Genomic DNA, 22,908 nt, shown 5'->3' with positions numbered 1-22,908 from the left:
TGGTGGCATAGCGGTGGGATCGAGATAATAGTGTGTGTGAGTGTGAGACCCATACTCCCAGACACTAAAGACTGCCTGCAGCAGCTGTGGCTGCTGGGGTCTTCAGACTAGCTCAACACTAGAGTGTCAGAGTGCAGATACTGTAAGGTGTGTGGAGGCATCAGGTGTCAGTTCTGTGTCAGTGACCAAAAGTCTGCAAGAATGGCTGATGGCACCAGGAGCAGAGCTATGCAACTGGCCAATGCTAAAGCAGGAGCCGAAGAGAGGGAGGACGGTGCTGTGGGCAGTAATGAGGAGGTTGCCCACGAGTCCTCCAGGAGCTCGACGCCAGAAAACCGTTCTGCAGAGGACAGCGCACAAGCTGGCAATTATGGACAAGATGAGGAGCAGCTCACCCAAGGGTCCTCAACGAGCCAGATGCCAGCCCTCCGCTCTGCAAGGGACAGTGAATCACCAGGCTCCGCAGCGGGCCGCAGATCACCACGTGCCATTCCACCGAGCCTGGGAGGCTCGGATAGCCTTCTTCAAATGGCTATGGCCCTTCTCCAGGCTGGAGACCAGGAGGGCTACAAGGGACTCCTGGCAGAGCGCAGGGCAGAGCGGCAAGCAGCGCGTGAGGCTGAGGCTGCGGAGCGGCAGGCAGCGCGTGAAGAGCGCCAGGCAGAGCGTGACTACCAGCTGCAGCTAGCTCAGCTCCGGCGCTCATCAGCCACACGTGACCTTCAAGACACCAAACTTCCAAAGGTCCGTGTTGAGGACTTCCCAGTGCTGGAGAAGGATGGAGACTTGGACTCTTTCTTGACTGCTTTTGAACGGACTTGCTTGCAGCACCATCTGAACAAGGACCAGTGGGCCAAATACCTGACCCCCCGTTTAAGGGGTAAGGCCCTGGATATCCTTGGGGACTTGCCTGCTGAGGCAGATCAGGGCTACGACACCATCAAGCGGGCCCTGATCCAACAGTACAACCTCACCCCGGAGTCCTACCGCAAGAAGTTCCGGAGCCTACAGAAGGGACCAAAGGACTCCTGGGCTGACCACCGGCGGGCACTTGCCCGAGCTGCCGACCACTGGACCCAAGGCCTGCAGCTTTCCACCGGACCGGAGATCCTGGACTTGTTCATCACGGAGCAACTCTTGTGGAACTGCCCTGAGGATCTCCGCCAGTTCATCCGAGACCAGAAGCCAAAGGGGTCCACGGCTACAGCTGCCCTGGCCGATGACTACACCAACAATCGGGCTCCTGAAGCCAGGAGAGCAGCCACCAGCAGCACCTGGAGAGGGGGTAAGATGAACTCTACGACTGCCCCACCTGCCCCTAGACTGCAGGGGGTGTCCCCCTCAACTCCCCTCTCCAGGCCCGTGGCAGAACCAAGACGGTGCCACCAGTGCAACCTACCTGGACACTTCAAGGCCATGTGCCCTCAGCGTCCCAAGGCCCCGGCTCCGTCCCCGTCCCAAGGGCCGCCCAAGGTGTATTGTGTGGGTGGGGGTGGTGGTAGGTCCCTGGACAGCTTCCAACCTGTCACCGTCGGCCGGTCTGTGACCATAGGACTGCGAGACAGCGCCTCGGAGGTGACTCTGGTGCGGCCTGAGATGGTGTCCCCCCAAGACTTGATCCCTGGAAAAACCCTCGCTGTCTCCGGGATTGGAGGCACTGACCCGGCGCTGCCTGTTGCTGACATTTATGTGGACTGGGGCGCAGGGCGAGGGGTGAGGGAGGTGGGGGTAACTGATCGGATCCCTGCAAACGTGCTACTTGGGACAGATTTGGGGCAGATAACCTCCCAGTTCGGGCCCCAACCAAGGGCTGAACCTTCAGCCAGTACTGACATGACTCCTGACAATGTTAATGTGTTATCTATGAATGATGTAAGGGAGGAGGGAGTGAACTCTGATATTTCTGCTTGCATAGACACCATAGACACACACACAGCTGCAGCTGTGACAGGGGAGGGGGTCAGAGAAAGGTGTGACAATGCCTCTACAAGTAATCAGCCTGTGAGCTGGGATCTGTTGCCCTCTGCAGGGATAAGCAGAGAGCAGGGTGCTGCAGGGGGAGGACCAGTGTGTGGGGTGGGGGCTACCACAGCAAATGTGGGGTCCCCAGAGATTTCACAGCGGGGTTCTGTTGCTGCAGGAGGGGAACAGGCAGGTGAGATTGGGGCCGGTCCAGGAGCGGAAGTGCTCCCAGGTAAGATCTCGGTGCATGGTTCCCCCACAACCGGGGTGTCAGGAAGCCAGGTAGGTCTGCCTGAACCGGCGACTTGGTCAGGAACGGAGGAGGAGCAGGCACGACCCACGGTCGCAGCGGCTGTGGCCGCTGTCACCCGCAGTGGGAGTGCTGGAAGCCAAGGGGCCTCCCGGAGGTCCGATAGCTCTTCCCCTTCTGACCAAGTGGCAGCCGAGTCAGGTGGAGGCCAGGACACAGGTCCCGGGGTACTGACTGAAGATGTGACAGTCTCGTCGATTCTGGCCGCATCTAGTCAGGGGTTTCAGGCAGCGTTAGAAGCTGACGACAGCCTGAAAGCTCTTAAGGAGCAGGCGGCACAGCCTCCCTCGGACTCGGACCCGGAGCGAGTGGTCTGGGACCAAGGACGGCTGTACCGGGCCACGGTCCAGCAGGGTTCACCGGAGGCGTGGCCCAGGGACCGACAGTTGGTGGTACCCTATCCGTTCCGGACGGAGTTGTTGCGGATCGCACATGAGATTCCGATGGCCGGACACCTAGGGATCGCTAAGACCAAGGCCAGGTTAAACCAGCATTTCTACTGGCCAAAAATGGGGGCCGATGTGGCTGCCTACTGCCGTTCGTGTGAAACCTGTCAGAGAGTGGGGAAGGCGGGGCCACGCCCCAAAGCCCCACTGGTATCTCTGCCAATCATCGATGAGCCTTTCAGGAGGGTGGCTGTGGATCTGGTCGGCCCGCTGGCCATCCCCAGCAGCTCCGGGAAACGCTTCATACTGACGGTAGTGGACTATGCCACCCGGTACCCAGAAGCAGTGGCCTTGTCGTCCATTCGGGCTGACAAGGTGGCCACCGCATTGCTGGAGATTTTCTCCCGAGTGGGTTTTCCCCAGGAAATGCTCACTGACCGGGGGACCCAATTCATGTCCCAGCTGATGGAGGCCCTCTGTAAGCAAGTCCAGGTGCGACATCTGGTGGCCAGCCCGTACCATCCACAGACTAATGGCCTGTGCGAGCGGTTCAATGGCACCTTAAAGCAGATGCTTAAGATGTTGGTCGACTCCCATGGGCGTGACTGGGAGCGGTATCTCCCACACCTGTTATTTGCTTACCGGGAGGTTCCACAGGCCTCAACAGGATTCTCACCGTTTGAGCTCCTGTACGGGCGACGTGTGCGGGGCCCCCTGGCTCTGGTGAAAGAGGCTTGGGAAGGGGATTTGGCCACCCCTGGAGTGTCGGTTATCGAGTATGTCATGCGCTTCCGGGACAAAATGCAGGCCTTGACGCAACTGGTACACGACAATATGGCTCAAGCCCAGGCCGATCAGAAGCGTTGGTACGACCAGAACGCTTGTGAGAGGACCTACCAAGTGGGTCAAAAGGTGTGGGTACTGGTCCCCGTACCACAGGACAAGCTTCAGGCAGCCTGGGAAGGCCCATACCTCGTGTACCAGCAGCTCAACCCTGTGACGTACCTGGTCACCCTGGACCCTGCCCGTGGAAGGCGGAAGCCCTTCCATGTGAACATGATGAAGGCACATCATGAGCGGGAGGCATGTGCGCTCCCCGTGTGCAACCTGCCCGAGGAGGGAGAAGCGGAAACCCTCTTGGATATGCTAGCCCAGGTTAGGGCAGGCGGATCCATTGAGGATGTGGAGGTTGGCCACCAGCTCTTGGAAGACCAACGGTCCCAGCTGTGGGCCACCCTCCTCCCCTTCCGGGGGTTGTTTACCAACCAGCCCGGAAGGACTGACTTGGCTGTCCATCACGTGGACACTGGGGATCATCCCCCGATCCGGCGTTCAGCATATCGGGTCTCCCTGGAGGTGCAGCAACACATGCGCCAGGAGATTGACGAGATGCTGAAGCTGGGGGTGATCCAGGCATCCAACAGCGCTTGGGCCTCGCCTGTAGTCCTCGTCCCTAAGAAGGACCGAACCACTCGGTTCTGCGTGGACTACAGGGGGCTCAATGCGGTCACGGTCGCCGATGCGTACCCAATGCCACGCATCGATGACCTGCTCGATCAGTTGGCCGGGGCTCAGTACCTGACCATCATGGATCTGAGCCGGGGATATTGGCAGATCCCCCTGACTCGCAAGGCCAGGGAACGCTCTGCCTTTATTACCCCATTTGGACTGTACGAGTCCACGGTGATGCCATTCGGGATGAGGAATGCCCCTGCCACTTTCCAGCGGATGGTCAACACCCTGCTCAAGGGACTTGAAGGGTACGCGGCCGCGTACCTGGATGACATTGCCGTCTTCAGTCCCACCTGGGAGGACCACCTAGAGCATCTAGCACAGGTGCTCAGGCGGATCCACCGGGCAGGTTTGACCATCAAGCCGGGAAAGTGTCAGCTGGCCATGAGCGAGGTCCAGTACCTCGGTCACCGGGTAGGTGGGAGAACACTGAAGCCCGAGCCTGAGAAAGTGGAAGCCATCGCATCCTGGCCCACCCCCAGGACCAAGAAGCAGGTGATGTCCTTCTTGGGGACCGCTGGGTACTATAGGAGGTTTGTTCCATGCTATAGTAGCCTGGCAAAGCCCTTGACGGACCTCACCAAGAAGAAGCTGCCCTCTGCAGTCGATTGGACAATGGACTGCGAGACAGCCTTCCGGGCCCTAAAGGACGCCCTGTCCAGCCCGCCCGTGCTACAGGCAGCCGACTTCACGCGGCCGTTTGTAGTACAGACCGACGCCAGTGACTTCGGCCTCGGTGCGGTGCTCAGCCAGGTGGACTCTGCGAGCCAAGAGCACCCAGTCTTGTACCTGAGCAGGAAGCTGTTACCAAGGGAAGTTGCCTATTCCACGATGGAGAAGGAGTGCCTGGCCATAGTGTGGGCCCTGCAGCGTCTGCAACCCTATCTATACGGGCGCCACTTCATCGTGGAGACGGACCACAATCCCCTCAGCTGGTTGCACACCGTCTCTGGGACGAATGGGCGATTGTTGCGATGGAGCCTTGCGCTCCAGCAATACAACTTCACCATTCGCCACAAAAGGGGCCGTGACCACGGTAACGCAGACGGGCTGTCCCGACAAGGAGAGGTCGCGGACGGGCGCACGGGGGAACACCGGAGTGTGCTGCCCCCTAGCGCCCTCAAAAGGGGGGAGGTGTGAGGCAAATCCCGGGATATGAAGATGAATTATGACTCCAGTCATAGTCCCTCATCACTCCCTGGCAGTGCCCCCTCCCTTCTTGTTCTCAGTGTTCCACTTACACCTCCATGGCCATGTCCTGTGATATGGAGATGAGGTGGTGTGGGAACAATGGACACAGGATGACTCCCTGCCGTCACCCTGTAACAAGAGTTGTATCTCATTAGCAAGGCTATGGAAATAGCCAGACAGAACGACTCCAGTAAAAAATGGTTCATATCTCGCAAGCCATATTTCCGATAAATATGGCAACCATAAAAATGGTGTCTCCGCATGCGGACGATGCCGGCACACCCTTTTTATGGGAGCAGGACATTGGGAAATGCCCCAGGCGTGATATCAGCCAATGGGGAACTGGCAGACAGGTCATGAGTCCCCTCGTTCTGTAGCTAAATTCATAACTGTCACAATGAGAGCATTGGCGTCCGCCTACGACGCTCCCAGGCAAAGTTATGGCCATATTCCATGTTGTGGATTTTGTCCATAACTCCAGCCAGGGGTGGAGCAGTGCTTCCCTGTGAGGTCACTAAGGTAGGAGGGGACCTGGATCTGCCCAGGTTGATAACCCTACTTCGGCCATTTTCCAGCGTTCTTTCGCTGGGGGCACGTGTAGGAAACATCTGTGGGAAGGATCCTAGAAACCTGGGTACAGCGCCCCCCTGTGGCCAGACGCAACAAGGTAACTGCTGGAACTGTGTATGCCTGTTTGTAACCCATGCTTTGATTGTAACTGTACTCTGACATATGTATATTCTGTAGATTCCCTATTGTATATATTGTAGTTTCTAGTGTGCTTTAGGCTGATTAAATTATATAATTAATCTTGGGCTGCTCTGTTATCTCGATCTTGAATCCCACGTCTGTGTGTTCGGCTAATAGTTACCGTGAAGCGGTTGGTGGCAGCGAGTTTGTGCCAAGGATTATTGTGGGGAGGCCAGTGAGATTCGGGGAGATTTTATATATTCCGCCCGCGGAGGTCGGGGGAATATATACCCTACTCTCACCGGGGACCCTTCAATAATCGGCATAAGTAGTATAGCGGCCTCCTTGCTTATGGTCGGGCAATTCCATAATTGGCCTGACTATAAGAGGGGCGCTAGAGAGCGCGTCACGTGCTCTGTCTGTCGGTCGGGAGGTATAAAGGAGGGGTGACCCCCACTTGTTACCCCCCGATTGTGACGTACTGGTAGCCAGCGCGGGGGATTTCTGAGTGACCCCCCCGGTGGTTTGTGACATCTAGACTATTATTTTAAGTAAATAATAAGTAGTATGGAAATTCAGCTTGACCACAATTAATGTCCTATTACAGAGGACTTGTCACATGGTCCAAATTGACCAAATGTTATTATTCTCACTGCTCTCCTGAGTATAATGAGGGGTTTTTTTTATATCAACCATTCAGTTCTTAAAACATAGGACTTTTTATTTAGTGCCCATTTTCTTATGGTTTTAACCAATAGGAAGTTTCTCATAGGCTGATATTGAAAAGCAGCCTGAAGACCCGCCCCAGAGGATCCGATTGGGAATGCCGCAAGGGATGACCACTAAATAAAAAGCCTCATATCTCTGGGGCCTTATGGCAAATTAGAGAGATCAAATAAGAGCAAATGCTGGCCACTTTTGACATGGTGACAGGTCCTCTTTAAGTGCTTGCAGCCTTTTCTTAGGATGGCATACTTTCCTAAAGACACAATGTAAAATCCCTTTGTTTAGCAACCCTCTCCCAGCATGCCCTGACAGCGATAGGATATCAAGGCATACTGTGACGTGTAGTTTAGCAATAGATAAAAAAAACCACAGACTTTAGACCACTCACATGGATAATATAATGCTATATTATCAGGAGATTTGTGATTTAGTGGTTGTTTTTTTACACCTTGGACATGGATCATAATGACTGATGAGATGACTATGTACAAAAACATATCACTAGAATAGGTGCCTCCCTGAATACATAGGGTCAGTGGTCACACAAAAAAAATCACCAACACAACATTACATGTAGTTACCTGTCCCAGAGGTTAGGAGAAGATTTTGCGTGACTGTCTTGCAGAATTTTAGGTTGCCACAGACAGGTGGGTACCCAGGAATTTCGTACCCTGCAGCATAAAGGATAAACCATGGCTAGATATGGCTCATACAGTATCAGACACCATCACGAGGCTCTACCATGTAAATGACATAACGGAATGCATCTCTTGGGGCCGCTACTTACACATAATGGAAGCTTGTCCCAAAAATCAGGAAAATAGAAGCGTGTGAGGGTCTTATCCTTTAATCCAGCTTTCAAAAATAGTCCTGTCCTCCATTAACCTGGCACTTAGACCATAAACTCCAACTTCTAATGCTATGGTCTTTCCTTGGGATATCTCCCTTGGGAATAATTAATTTTTCCAGCTTATTTTACAAAAAAGTTGGCCAAAATTGTGCTTTGCTGATTATATCTTTGGTTACCATGATTCAAGAAGATCTCCCTAGTCCTGGTAGGTCTAAGAAATGGCAAAATATTCACTTTGGTCTCTATTGCCCTCACTTGCGAACCCGGGACCATGATGAAGCCATTGTTAAATTGAAATGCTCTTCACCTTTTAAGACTGGATTCAGACGTGCAGTTTTTGATGCCTTTTTGGAGTGGATCAAAAAGAAAGTCAAGACCAAAGCGTGCAACTGTAGCCGGAGTATAAATAGGGGATGCACCTTTATCCCAGTGCCAGAGGGGACCCAAAGGGTTAATCTCCACTTAAGACACCAATATTATTAATGGTAGCAGGGTCTCTCGTAAAAGTTTGCATTGGATCCAGAAGCTATACAGCGTCACTAATCTTTTTTTTATATTAAAATTTGAAGTGTAATTTTGGTACAGTATATTCTGTAATAGGGTTATTTAGCCAATCATGGTTCCTAAATGCAGAAAATAGGTGCTATAGTGCGCATTACCAAGTGCATCGATGCAGAGTCTCCCCCTTCACTCATAGTTGGGAGATCCATACTCAAGTTTTGGAGTCCGGATTTATGCACTTGGCCCATATTCTCTGCATGAATTAATATAATTAACCCTAAAACAAAATGTACCCAAAGTTTAAAAATAAATAAAAATAATTTAGTTACTTATGCCACCGCTCTAACGACAGCATCAATGACCACATTTGTGAATCCAGTCTGAGCTTCCACTTTGTGTAGTTTTGCGACCCCTTCTAGAAATAATGGCGCAAGTGAAAAGATCAATAATGGTTGTCATGTTATAAGATGTCAGTGGTGGCCATAATGGTCACAATGGAAAAATGCAAGTAAATAAAATATGTGATGAGGCCTCTCGTATCCGTGCTATAGGTACAGTATACTGAAGTAGACTGTCCATGATGACAGGACCGCACTTACTGCTCTTTCCGAATAAGAAATTCTGAGGGTCTGGAAAGGAATTACAGGTACCCACCTCTCAGGGGGATGATGCCATATAAAAACCAAACTTAGATATAGACGGATGCACTTCGTTAATAGACCATTCATAAGTATGTCCTCCCCTAAAAATAATAAATTTTTTTATAAGTAATTAAAAAAAATATATATATATCAGACAAACACAGAAGCACACAATGTGCGTGTCAAGTGTGATTAATACACATTAGGTAGTAAGGTATTTGGGATCAGTTGTAAGGAATCAATGTGCAGTGATGGAATATACACAGTATATTACCTAATGTAGGGACTCCGGGGGTATTTCCTCTCCTTCCACTTGGTCCTACCTAACAATGGAGCTTTAAGAACCATAGATGTGTGGTGCCCCCATTCCACGACGACTGTCCCTTTTGTCCCTAACTACCTTCTAGGATGATGAGGGGCAATACCTCGAAACAGCTGTCTGTGGATGGATACCTTGGGCCTTGGTATTTCCCTTGTCATATCTTTAAACTTGACAAAAAGTTGGATATTGACTAAAAAGGGCCACTTAATATGGTGGTTATGGTGGTCTCATAAAAAGAGTCACCCCTTGGCTGGGCCCTTCCCGGAGGGATATCTGGCTGGTTTCTGTGTTGAGACTCCTAACAGAGGCTCCACGGACCTTTTTGATTTGCATATTTCCCAGGAGGCAATGTACCTAGGATTTCACTGTGTTGAGCGCCCTCGCTGGCTGCCGGCAGTGTTTTCTCTGGCTGGTCTCCCCGAGATCAGCGATTGTTTTGTCTTGTTGGTCTACTAGGCATTGCTCCCACCCAACCAGAATCCTACTCCACACTGATGAGGGGCAATACCCCGAAACAGCTCTCTGTGGATGGATACCTGGCCTTGGTATTTCCCTTGTCATATCTTTAAACTTGTCAAAAAGTTGGATATTGACTAAAAGGGACACTTAATATGGTGGTTATGGTGGTCTCCTAAAAAGAGTCACCCCTTGGCTGGGCCCTTCCCGGAGGGATATCTGGCTGGTTTCTGTGTTGAGACTCCTAACAGAGGCTCCTCGGACCTTTTTGATTTGCATATTAATCACACTTGACATGCACATAGTGTGCTTCTGTTTGTGTCTGTTATATATATTTTTTAATTACTTATAATAAAGTTTAATATTTTTATGGATGATGCCATATACTTGGCTCCTGAGGGGTCACTTCGAGCTTCTGAGCAAAGGGGCCACCCCAGGGACTTGAACCCGGGTGCAACTGCTCCCTCTTCAACCTTTGTGACTTTCAGCTTCCAAACCATCAATACTTAGTAGTAAACAGATGATGGGATTTCACAGCTTTTTACGTATAGGGAATGATCAATAGAACCTAAAGACTGCACCAGTCTGTCTATTATAACTTGTATCTGTATTCTGTATGTAACCCCTTCTCATGTACAGCACCATGGAATCAATGGTGCTCTAGAAATAAATAAATTATTAATAATAATAAAAAAGATTGTGGCCACATTAGAAGAGCCAAATAACCCAAAACACAACTATCTTTCAAGACTTGCGCCATATTTATTGTGATTTAAAATGTTGACGCAAATTTCTGGCACAAGGTAAACCGACTAAATTGAGGTGTAATGGCCCCGATTCACCAATAAGGCTTTTTTAAGTACTTTTTCTGCAAAGTAATATAGTACCAGCAAAGTACATAAGATTTCCTAAATCTTATCTGCACACGGTGGAAATGGTCCATGCAGAGACAGTTTCGAAATCCGCCACATGTCAATTCTTTGTGCTGAACGCAGCGTAGCTCCAGAACGCCGGGTCGGTTTATCCTGCAGATTTTGTTGCAGAAATTTCTGTTACTGAATTTGTTCATTCAGATTAATAGAACAGCTGCAGAACTTTACGCAACAATATCTGCAGCGCTGAACGAGACAGCCAAAGGGCTAAAATCAATGGACCGCGGCCACACCATGCCCTCTGCTGACAGCGGTGAGTACATTGGTGGAGAAGGGACCGCTGGCTCCGTCTTCCATTAATCTGCATGAGACACAGCAGACGCAATGACATCCCATCATCTCATGTAGTGTGCGGAGTCAGTGCACCGGAGGCCAGAGCAGAGCGGCAGGGAAACGGGAGCGAGGTGAGTATGTGGTGTTTTTTTACTTGTAGTTGGGATGTTTGCATGTATATAGGAGATTGTGGGGGGCTGATAAAGTATATAGGAGGCTATTCAGGGCTCATAAATGAAGATAGGAGGCTATGTGGGGGCTCATACTGTGTATAGAAGGCTATGTGGGGGCTCATAAAGTATATAGGGGGCTGTGTAGAGACTCATGCTGTATTTAGGAGGCTATGTGGGGGCTCATACTGTGTATAGAAGGCTATGTGGGGGCTCATAAAGTATATAGGGGGCTGTGTAGAGACTCATGCTGTATTTAGGAGGCTATGTGGGGGCTCATACTGTGTATAGAAGGCTATGTGGGGGCTCATAAAGTATATAGGGGGCTGTGTAGAGACTCATGCTGTATTTAGGAGGCTATGTGGGGGCTCATACTGTGTATAGAAGGCTATGTGGGGGCTCATAAAGTATATAGGGGGCTGTGTAGAGACTCATGCTGTATTTAGGAGGCTATGAGGGGGCTCATAAATGTATTAAGAATTTGTGTGGGGGCTCATAAAGTATATATGAGGTTATATGGGGCTCATAAAAGTATATAGGAGGCTATCTCGGGGCTCAGAAATGTTTATAGAAGGCTATGTGGAGACTCATGTTGTATTTAGAAGGCTATGTGGAGCTCAAAATATATATAGGAGGCTATGTGAGGACTCATACTGTATATACAGTATAAGGCTATGTGGGGGTCATAAAGTATAAAAGTGGTGACTCATGCTGTATTTAGGAGACTATGTGGGGCACATAATGTATATCAAGGCTATGTAGAGCTCAAAATGTATATGGGAATCTATGGATTGTTCATGCTGTATATAGGGAGCTTTGTGGGAGTTCATACTGTTTGTGGGGGCTCACAATGTATATAGAGAGGCTATATGGGGGCTCACGCGATATACAGAAGGGCGATGTGAGGGCTAACATTGCATATAGCGGGATTATGTGGGGGTTCACATAGTATATATTGGGGGTATGTGGGGGCTCATAGTGTATTTAGGAGACTGTGGAGGCTGATAATGTATATAGAGGGCTATGTGAGGGTTCATAATGTAAATAGAGTGGCTATGTGGAGGCTCACATTGTATACAGAAAGGCTATATGGGGGCTCACATTGTATATACTATATATAGAGAGGGTATGTGGGAGCTCAAATTGTATATAGAGGGGCTATGTGGGGCTTATACTGTATATACAGAGGCTATGTGGGGGGCTAATACTGTATGTAGTGAGCTATGTGGGGGCTCAGACTATATATTGAAGGTTATGTGGGACTCATACTGTATATACAGAGGCTATGTGGTGGCTAATATTGTACGTAGTGAGCTATGTGGGGGCTCAGACTATATATTGAAGGTTATTTGGGACTCATACTGTATATACAGAGGCTATGTGGGGGCTAATATTGTATGTAGTGAGCTATGTGGGGGCTCAGACTATATATTGAAGGTTATGTGGGACTCATACTGTATATACAGAGGCTATGTGGGGGCTAATATTGTACGTAGTGAGCTATGTGGGGGCTCAGACTATATATTGAAGGTTATTTGGGACTCATACTGTATATACAGAGGTTATGTGGGGGCTAATATTGTATGTAGTGAGCTATGTGGGGGCTCAGACTATATATTGAAGGTTATGTGGGACTCATACTGTATATAGAAAGGTTATGTGGGGGGCTAATACTGTATGCAGTGAGCTATGTGGGGCTCTTGCTGTATATCAAAGGTTATGTGGAGGTTCATATTGTATATAGGGGGAATGTTTGCATACTTAATTCTGCTCAATATTAAGTGATACAATTATTATTAATATAAAATAATAAATATGATTCATATGTTTATATTAATATTGAGCAAACTTAATTTCAGCCTATTGGTTCAGTCCTTCACACCAGTCACGGTCTCTCATGTGGGCCCTCTGGAAAATGAATTGTTCACCCCTGGTCTAGAACATACTGTTGCATTGTAAATAGTGAAAGCTAAAATAAAAATGGACAGAATTAACATGCGGCACATTTCATATATCCACGCTTGGAGTCTCTGGCAGAAACGTTTCCGCCAGGTGGAGGTGACATTTTTAAAATCTCATCAAATTAGTTGGTACTATATCATGCTGTGGAGAATCTGTAGGCGGCATATGCCGTGCGCATTTACCCTAAAATGACACAGTGACAAACAAACCAGCTCCATTAGAACAAATATGGCTGCCAGTAATCGCTGGCAGGTAGCTACATCCTATTTAAAAGAACAGCTTAGAACATGGTAGAAATAAACATTTTCGATCAAAACCGAAACATTTGAAAAACATTGCATCATCATCACTAAATGACAATCATGAAAATTCAAAACATTGCAGATTTCTACTGTTTGAGATAACAGATCTGCAATGCAATATATGTCCATGAGAAGAAAGCAAAGTGTTAAGGTGATACATTGTTGTTACTTTCCTTAATTTCAAGACATTGATATACAAAGCATATGCCACAAACAAAGCAACAGAGATACAGGCTGGTCCACAACATAGGCACACGCTGATATAATTAGGTGTAATGACTGTAAAGAGCATCTACAGCTCCGGATTACGCTCCACACATTTACACAGCAGTACATGAAATGTGATAGGTAAACAACAAAGGTCCCCGGAAGACACACACAAGCGACTGAACCAGAAAAAATACGTCTGATACTTCTCACTGAATATGAGAGGTTAAGAAAAGAAATCTCTCCAATGTCTAAAGCACAGACTTCATGCTATTTTAACCATGGAAGGAACATTAACCAATCCTCAGTGCCACCCCGACTAAGCTATGGAGGAAAGAAAAAGAAAGCAATAATCGATAGATAATAAACTACTGATAAAATGCAATAAAAAATGTATAACTATAAAAGACCTATGCACAAGAATATAACTACTGCCCCTATGCACAAGAATAAAACTGCTATAATACTGCCCCTATATACAAGAATATAACTACTATAATACTGCCCCTATATACAAGAATATAACTACTATAATACTGCCCCTATATACAAGAATATAACTACTATAATACTGCCCCTATATACAAGAATAAAACTGCTATAATACTGCCCCTATAAACAAGAATATAACTACTATAATACTGCCCCTATGTACAAGAATATAACTACTATAATACTGCCCCCTATGTACAAGAATATAACTACTATAATACTGCCCCTATATACAAGAATATAACTATAATACTGCCCCCTATATACAAGAATATAACTACTATAATACTGCCCCTATATACAAGAATATAACTATAATACTGCCCCCTATATACAAGAATATAACTACTATAATACTGCCCCTCTGTACAAGAATATAACTACTATAATACTGCCCCTATATACAAGAATATAACTATAATACTGCCCCCTATGTACAAGAATATAACTACTATAATACTGCCCCTATATACAAGAATATAACTACTATAATACTGCCCCTATGTACAAGAATATAACTACTATAATACTGCCCCTATATACAAGAATATAACTATAATACTGCCCCCTATGTACAAGAATATAACTACTATAATACTGCCCCTATATACAAGAATATAACTACTATAATACTGCCCCTATGTACAAGAATATAACTACTATAATACTGCCCCTATATACAAGAATATAACTATAATACTGCCCCCTATGTACAAGAGTATAACTACTATAATACTGCCCCTATGTACATACTATAACTCCTATAATACTGCCCCTATGCACAAGAATAAAACTGCTATAATACTGCCGTTATGCAAAAGAATATAACTACTATGATACTGCTCCTATGTAAAAGAATATAACTACTATAATACTGTTCCTATGTACATACTATAGCTCCTATAATACTACCCCAATGTACAAGAATATAACTACTATAATACTGTTCCTATGTACAAGAATATAACTGCTATAATACTGCCTCCTATGTACAATAATATAACTACTATAATACTGCCCCTATGTACAAGAATATAACTACTATAATACTGCCCCCTATGTACAAGAGTATAACTACTATAATACTGCCCCTATGTACATACTATAACTCCTATAATACTGCCCCTATGCACAAGAATAAAACTGCTATAATACTGCCGTTATGCAAAAGAATATAACTACTATGATACTGCTCCTATGTAAAAGAATATAACTACTATAATACTGTTCCTATGTACATACTATAGCTCCTATAATACTACCCCAATGTACAAGAATATAACTACTATAATACTGTTCCTATGTACAAGAATATAACTGCTATAATACTGCCTCCTATGTACAATAATATAACTACTATAATACTTCCCCTATGTACAAGAATATAACTACCGTACTATAATACTGTTCCTATGTACATACTATAGCTCCTATAATAATGCCCCTATGTACAAGAATACAACTACTATAATACTGTTCCTATGTACAAGAATATAACTGCTATAATACTGCCTCCTATGTACAAGAATATAACTGCTATAATACTGCCTCCTATGTACAAGAATATAACTACTATAATACTGCCCCCTATGTACAAGAATATAGCTACTATAAGGCTATGTGCGCAAGTTGCGTACAGTTCACTGCAGAAATTTCTGCAGCGATCTGAAGAGCACATGTGCGCTTTAAATCGCTGCAGAAATGTCCGTAGTGAGCACCGATTCCATGCGCTCTGCCTGCAGCTCCTCCCATAGACAGAGCAGGAGCTGCCGGCAAAGCGCACGGAAGAAGTGACATGTCACTTCTTAGAACGCAGCGCTTTGGCAGTAGCCGAAACGATGCGCTCTAAAACGCCACGTGCGCACGGCCCCTGCACAATCTCCATAGACTGTGCAGGGGACGCAGGACGCATGCAGTTACGCTGCGCTACAAAGCGCAGCGTAACTGCATGTATTTACGCAACGTGCGCACATAGCCTAATACTGTCCATATGTGCAAGAATTTAATCTGTATAATACTGCTCCCTATTCAAATAAATATAAATACTGTAATACTGCCTCCTATGTACAGGAATATAACTACTATAATACTGCCCCCTATGAACAAGAATATAACTACTATAATACTGCCCCTATGTACAGGAATATAACTACTATAATACTGCCCTCTATGTACAAGAATATAACTACTATAATACTGCCCCTATGTACAGGAATATAACTACTATAATACTGCCTCCTATGTACAAGAATATAACGACGATAATACAGAGCTCCCTCTAGTGGTGTCTGCATTTATCCAGGTTATTGTCATTTAACTTTAAGTACCGTATCTGTAGAGGATTTGAACCTCTGTATAACTGAGCCCCGATCACTATAAATATAGAACAAGTAAATTAATAATCAGACAAATTTAGATCTGCTTAAAATCCTTTTTTTGCTACATTTATCCGTAAATACTATTAATCTGTGTCCATGGACTGAGTCATTTTTCAGCCTGTGCATCCAAACAAAATACATGACATTTGAGGTCATGCATGGCTGTTGGTCTTAGCTCATTAACTGGCAGAGAAGGGACAGCGAGCAGTAAATGTAACGAGACACGAGTGCATGCGAGGTTAATTTTCATCTGCAAGGTCTATGGGAATGCTAATGTAGCCTTAAAATACCTAGCAAATTACGGACGAATATTTTGTTGGTGTAACTTTATGCTTGGACCCTGTAACAAAGGAGCTTATAGACGTTCAGGGCAATACAAAGGTAACAACGGGAATGGTATAGTGGGAAGGCCCTGGTGATAGGCAGGGGCTCACCTAAGTCTGTACCCTGCAAGGCAAGATAGACACAAAAAGGAAAATACTTTAACCTCCTCCAATACAGCTAAACACCACAACTGCAATAATCATGACTCTTCAGCTTCTTCTACAGACAGGCTCCTTCTAAAGTGGTCAGCATGAGAATGAGATTCTATAACCGTTGTCGGATGATAAGACGCGTGACGTTTTATACCAAAGGGGAGAGGCCACAAAAGAACTACACCTGAAATTAGGGCTACAAAAACCAGCCAAATAGGAAAGAGTTCTTAACCCCTACAGCACTAAAAGAAAGTAGTTTCACTTAAATACAAGTTATAGACTTGCGCCTAATAAGACATTGTGACCTTCTGGTCCCAGACTTGCCAACCAGAGGTATCCCCAGAGCGAGACACACTCATTAAAGTACATCCCCACACCTTCTACAAGGGGTCTCTGGACCCTTAGGACTGGGCTTGTATGGATTAGAAGTATAGAATGAATGCACCAATCTACTGGTGGTCACTTCTGATAACAGTAGCCATGTCCTTTCCTCTGGGCCATAACCCCTCCAGTGTACCAAATATTGGGGATAACTGGAGAGGCCATCAATTCATGCCAACCGAGAATCCACCATATTGGCTCCAGAACCACTATCTAAAAGAATATACGGTATATGATCTCAGTTTTAGTACCTATGACAACCTCAGCAGGTAAAATAAACTGAGATGATCATGTGGAAGAAATATATACACCCAGGTTGTCCTGGGGTCCGAAGTTTTCCAACGATTTCCTTTGCTTAGGATGCAATGGACGTACCCCTATAAAATGACCCTTATTGCCACAAAAATAAACACCCCTGTCTTATGGTGAACCGCAAGGGATCCAAACTGAGAGAAATCTCCCCCTAACTGCATGGGTTCATCAGAGCTCACGGAAAGGACTTCAGTGTTAGTAAGCCCAACAGGAGGCAGAGTCATCATAGGTCTATCACTGAGGCATCTATCGATACGTAAGGCTAGAGCCATGGTGGCTTCTAAAGTCTCAGGGGTTTCATATAAAACTAATGCATCCGTGAGCTTTTCTGACACTCCCTGGGAAAAATGACTCCTAAGGTCCAGGTCATTCCACCTAGTGTCAGAGGCCCATCTAGAGAACTCAGAACAAACTCCACCGCTGGCCGGTCTCCCTACTGTAGATGAGACTCAGCAAGGGAGACTCAGTCAGGGTAGTCATAGACTAGGCCTAGGGCCACAAAAAAACTCGTTGACCGAGTGGAGCGACAGAGAGTCAGTCGGGAGAGAAAAGGCCCAGGATTGAGGGTTTCCCTGAAGGAGGGAGATCACAATGCCCCCTGTTGTTCTTCACTCCCAGAAGAGAGTGGGCGGAGCTTAAAATAAAGCTTGCAAGCTTCATGGAACACAGAAAACATATCCCGCCCTCTCGAAAATCCATCTGGGAGTGCCACCTTCGGTTCGGGTATGATATAGCTGGCTGACAGACTCGTGGCCCGCTGTTGTGTTTGCGAAACACTGGATCGCAGGTTTACCAGACCAAAGGACAGGCTCTTTACTCGTTCTGCAAGGGCTTGTACAGGATCCATTTAAGGTCTGGGGGGAAAAAAGTGGACTAATTATAATTTCACACCGGAGTGTACAGAAGCTCAGCCTGCAGCGCAATACAAAGGTAACAACGAGAATGGTATAGAAGGAAGGCCCTGGCGATAGGGAGAGGTGAGAGGGAACACCTTCTGATACTCACCTGAGTCTGTAACTTGCGCTCCCTAATGTCCCTATATGGGTCCTTCCCCATGTCGCTGCCACATGCCTAGGCCCTCGCTTGCCTTGTACTCACCCTGGCTAATGAGAAGGCCAGTGAGAACACTAGTCTCGACACTGGAATAATACAATACAAGGTAAGGGAGACAAACAGAGGCAAGATAGACAGAAAAAGGAAAATACTCCAAGCTCCTCTAATTCAGCTAAACACCACAGCTGCAGTAGTCATGACTCTTCAGCTTCTTCCACAGACAGACTCTTTCCAAAGTGGTCAGCATAAGAATCAGATTCTAAAACCGGCGTCAAATGGTATGTCACTTTTTATAGCAAAGGGGAGTGGTCACAAAAGAACTGCACCTAAGATTAAGGCTACAAAGGAAAGCCAGACAGGGAACCCCTATAACCCCTACAGCACTAACAGAAAGTGGTTTCACTGAAATACAAGTTATAGACATGCTCTTAATAAGACATTTTAACCTTCTAGTCCCAGACTCGCCAGGAGGTCTCTCCAGAACGGGACACATTTATCACAGACCCCCAGCAATTAGTTGTAATCTGTAGGGAACCAAAACATCAAGTGAACAAATGTTGAATTTCACTACAGCATCACTAGAGGGGAAATTAAGAAATACACACTTTCCTTTCAAATAAACATCTATTTCCATAATGCATTAATGTGTCAAGTCCTCCAGCACAAAACATTCTGGCTTATAGATTAGGGTCCTGAATTGGGGATACTCACTTAACCCAAAATTCCCCTATATAGACAACTGCCTACATCTCCCATGGACGTCTTTTGAGATTAATGGACTTACACTGGTTTTATGATTCTTTTGTGCTTCTTCATCATATTTTGTAGGTAGAGCGATAAGCGCTCTCCTATTACAGCAATGACTGGTGTAAAAATGTTACTCTGAAGGCTAGGTTCACATTTCCGTTGTTTTGCATCAGTCACATGCGTTGCTTGACGCATGTGACTGATGCGTTGTACAACGGATGACAAAGAACAGAATTCATTGTCGGACTCCATTGTGTGCGGGGGGCGGAGCGCGAGGGGGGCGGAGTTCGGGGTGTGTGGAGCAGAGCGGGGCCGTGGACCTGAGGACATCAGTGCCGCGGGGACTGCAGGGCTGGGGACAGGTAAGTGTGTGTGTGTGTGTGTGTGTGTGTGTTTATATATGTGTGTGTGTGTGTGTGTGTGTGTGTGTGTGTGTGTGTGTGTGTGTGTGTGTGTGTGTGTGTGTACATGCAGAGTGCGAGAGGGGGTGGAGCCGAGCGGGGAAGTGTCAGCCTCCCTGCACATGTAGCCAGGGTAAATATCAAAAGCAAAGCACTTTTTGCTTGGTTATCCGATATTTACCTTGGTTACCAGCGTACACCGCTTAGCGCTGGCTCCCTGCACACGTAACCAGTGTAAATATCGGGTAACTAATCCAAGCGCATTGCTAAGTAACCCGATGTGTATCCTGGTTACGTGTGCAGGGAGCCAGAGAGAGCATGCGCAGCGAAATCCTACGGATTGCGCTGCTCAAAAAAGTTACAGGCTGCGTTCCTTCCGCCCCGCGGTCAGCCGTTCCACGACTGATCAGTCGGGCGGAGGGTGCAATGCAGCATCATCAGTCACAATCCGCCGCTCATACAAGTGTATGGGAACAACGGAATCCGCTAAACGGATTCTGTTGTTTACCAGAGCAACGGATTGTGACTGATACAATTTAACGGAAGTGTGAACCTAGCCTTAAACAGTCGAAGAGGTTGTCCACCCAATTTTATATTTTTATTGAAGAAATGATTCAAAATTTAAAGTATACTCACTTTACCAATCCCCTGCTGCTTCCCTTCAGCGCTATGGGCCACAACCGGTCTCCTGTCTCTGCCATACGGAAACCGAGCCTCAGACGTGACACGCTGGACACCACTGTGGCCAGTGATTGTCTTCAGTGGTGACATGTCAGTTCCATCTCTGGAGAATGATGGGGGCCAGGGCAGCGCTGAGCTGCTTTTGGAAAGAAATTCAGGGGGGGACAACTAACCTTTAATAATCCATTTCACTGTGTGGATATAAATGGATACATGCATTAATTGTCTATCAGTTACAAATCAGAAACATTCCTGGTAAATTACTGATGGACATGTCCTATAACTAGACTCCTCCGTCACGGCTTCTCAAGTCCTTTCTCTATGGAGATGTTAAAAATAAACACAAATGGAGAAATGTGCCCAAATTATGTAGACAAAGAGATTTAATGTTCCAGATCTGTAATCAAAATCAAAGCGTACAATGCATCGCATTGAAGTCTGTGCTTTCCTGCGTGAAGCCTCATTATCCCCATAGGCTGGAGTCACATGGAGCAGTTCTCGTTAGTGACAGACACATTGATGAATGCGTCAGGCTAAGAATCGCTCCTGGCGGAAGCGCCGTGCTGTCAGGTGACATTCCTGGCAGGCTCCGGACTTGTGGAGGCGCAGGTGCCAGGGATCTGCTTACACAGCTAAAATTTAAGTGATGGGAGTCTTGGGAATGAGAATGGCAAATCTAAGAGGAACATGTGGGACATTACAAGAATAGCAGAGCAACTCGTATCACAGCCCCACAGTGCCATCAACACCTACTAAGGACATAACAGACAATATCCAAGAAGGTACTTCACCTATATCTATCATCATGTGGCATCATAAAGCTGGGATTTCAATAGGAGTATCCGGGATTGGAGGAGGGGCACTAACATGCCACACTGTCTTGCCATGATATTTATCTAATCGGCTGCAGCCCCAAAGTGAATATTTATCCCAGATGAAAGAAAGCCTGATTATGGCTCCATGTAAGGCTGTAAGAGAGACACATAGTCTTCTTCACCAACCTTTATCCTTAATTTAAATGGTTGTCCTACTATAGACATTACTAGTGATAAGCAGGCACTACCATGCTCGGGTGCTTGGTACTCGTAACTAGTGATGAGCCAGCACTACCATGCTCGGGTTCTCGATACTTGTAACTAATGATGAGCGGGCACTACCATGCTCTGGTGCTCAGTACTCGTAACTAGTGATGAGTGAGCACTACCATGCTCTGGTGCTCAGTACTCGTAACTAGTGATGAGTGAGCACTACCATGCTCAGGTGCTCAGTACTCATAACTAGTGATGAGCGGGCACTACCATGCTCGGGTGCTCAGTACTGGTAACTAGTGATGAGCGGGCACTACCATGCTCGGGTGCTTGGTACTCGTAACTAGTGATGAGCGAGCACTACCATGCTAAGGTGCTTGGTACTCGTAACTAGTGATGAGTGGGCACTACTATGCTCGGGTGCTTGGTATTCGTAACTAGTGATGAGCCAGCACTACCATGCTCGGGTTCTCGATACTTGTAACTAATGATGAGCGGGCACTACCATGCTCTGGTGCTCAGTACTCGTAACTAGATTTGAGCGCGGTTCGAGGTTCTCCAGTTCGCGGCTCGAGTGATTTTGGGGGCTGTTCTAGATCGAACTAGAACTCGAGCTTTTTGCTAAAGCTCGATAGTTCTAGATACGTTCGAGAACGGTTCTAGCAGCAAAAAGACCAGCTAATTCCTAGCTGGCTTTCCGCTGTAATAGTGTAAGTCACTCTGTGACTCACACTATTATGACATTTCAGTGTATTGTGTGCGGGAACAGCGCATTCAGATCACTGCTGTTTGGATAATGGCGATCACCATTTTTTTTTTTTTTTCTTGTCTTCCTTCCCTAAGCGCGCGCGTGTAGTGGGGAGGGCCAGCATGTCAGCCAATCCCAGACACACACACAGCTAAGTGGACTTTTAGCCAGAGAAGCAACGGCATGTGTGATAGGATGTCCATGTCACATGTCCCTGCATTATAAAAACGGACATTTTCCTCCAGGACGCCTTCTGCCTTCTGCGTCCTTGGTGTCAGACATCACTGGCGCAGCTCCTCTCGCCGATACAGCTGTATACGCTCCATACACAGCGCTGGACAGAATAGGGATAGAAGTTTCTATCAGTCCTTTTAAGGGCTAATACCGGCAGGGTCAGAGCCATAGGTGACAGGTCCGTGAAAACAGAGTTTAACAGCTACACAAGATGACAGCGTCTGTGTAGCTAAGGTCAGGGATTTCCTCGCTGCATTTCCCCATTAGGAGGGATAGAAAGGCAGGCTTCCTTTCCTCTACCCAGAGACCCACAACCCTGGCACTGTACCCTCCTGCCCTTTGCACACTCAAACTCATTGTTACTAAGCCATTATACTAGCAAACACTGAGTGAACTTAGTGGCATCCTAAACGTGGCTGTTGGACTGCTGTATTGTCCCACTAGTGCAAAGATATTTGCAGCACGTCTGCCTGCATTGCACACTCAAACTCATTGTTACTAAGCCATTATACTAGCAAACACTGAGTGAACTTAGTGGCATCCTAAACGTGGCTGTTGGACTTCTGTATTGTCCCACTAGTGCA

The 22,908-nt window shown here is 46.7% G+C and overlaps 1 protein-coding gene across 7 annotated transcripts in view; it reads right to left on the bottom strand.

Moving 5' to 3' along the window:
* Window positions 1-22,908, bottom strand: part of BEGAIN (brain enriched guanylate kinase associated) — a 201,388-nt gene that overhangs the window by 121,493 nt on the left and 56,987 nt on the right. For 4 of the 7 annotated variants that reach the window (XM_075330976.1, XM_075330975.1, XM_075330977.1 and 1 more), the window contains one exon: window positions 7,359-7,448. The exons of the other annotated variants lie outside the window; for them this stretch is intronic. In XM_075330976.1, coding sequence (XP_075187091.1) covers window positions 7,359-7,448 — 90 coding nt within the window. The remainder of the gene's footprint in view (window positions 1-7,358; window positions 7,449-22,908) is intronic. 7 annotated transcript variants of the gene reach the window in all.

Source organism: Anomaloglossus baeobatrachus, chromosome 12, assembly GCF_048569485.1.
Source record: "Anomaloglossus baeobatrachus isolate aAnoBae1 chromosome 12, aAnoBae1.hap1, whole genome shotgun sequence".
In the NCBI taxonomy this organism is placed as follows: Eukaryota; Metazoa; Chordata; class Amphibia; order Anura; family Aromobatidae; genus Anomaloglossus; species Anomaloglossus baeobatrachus.
The sequence above is the reverse complement of the archived record's forward strand: the minus strand, read 5'-3'. Positions and strand labels throughout refer to the sequence as shown.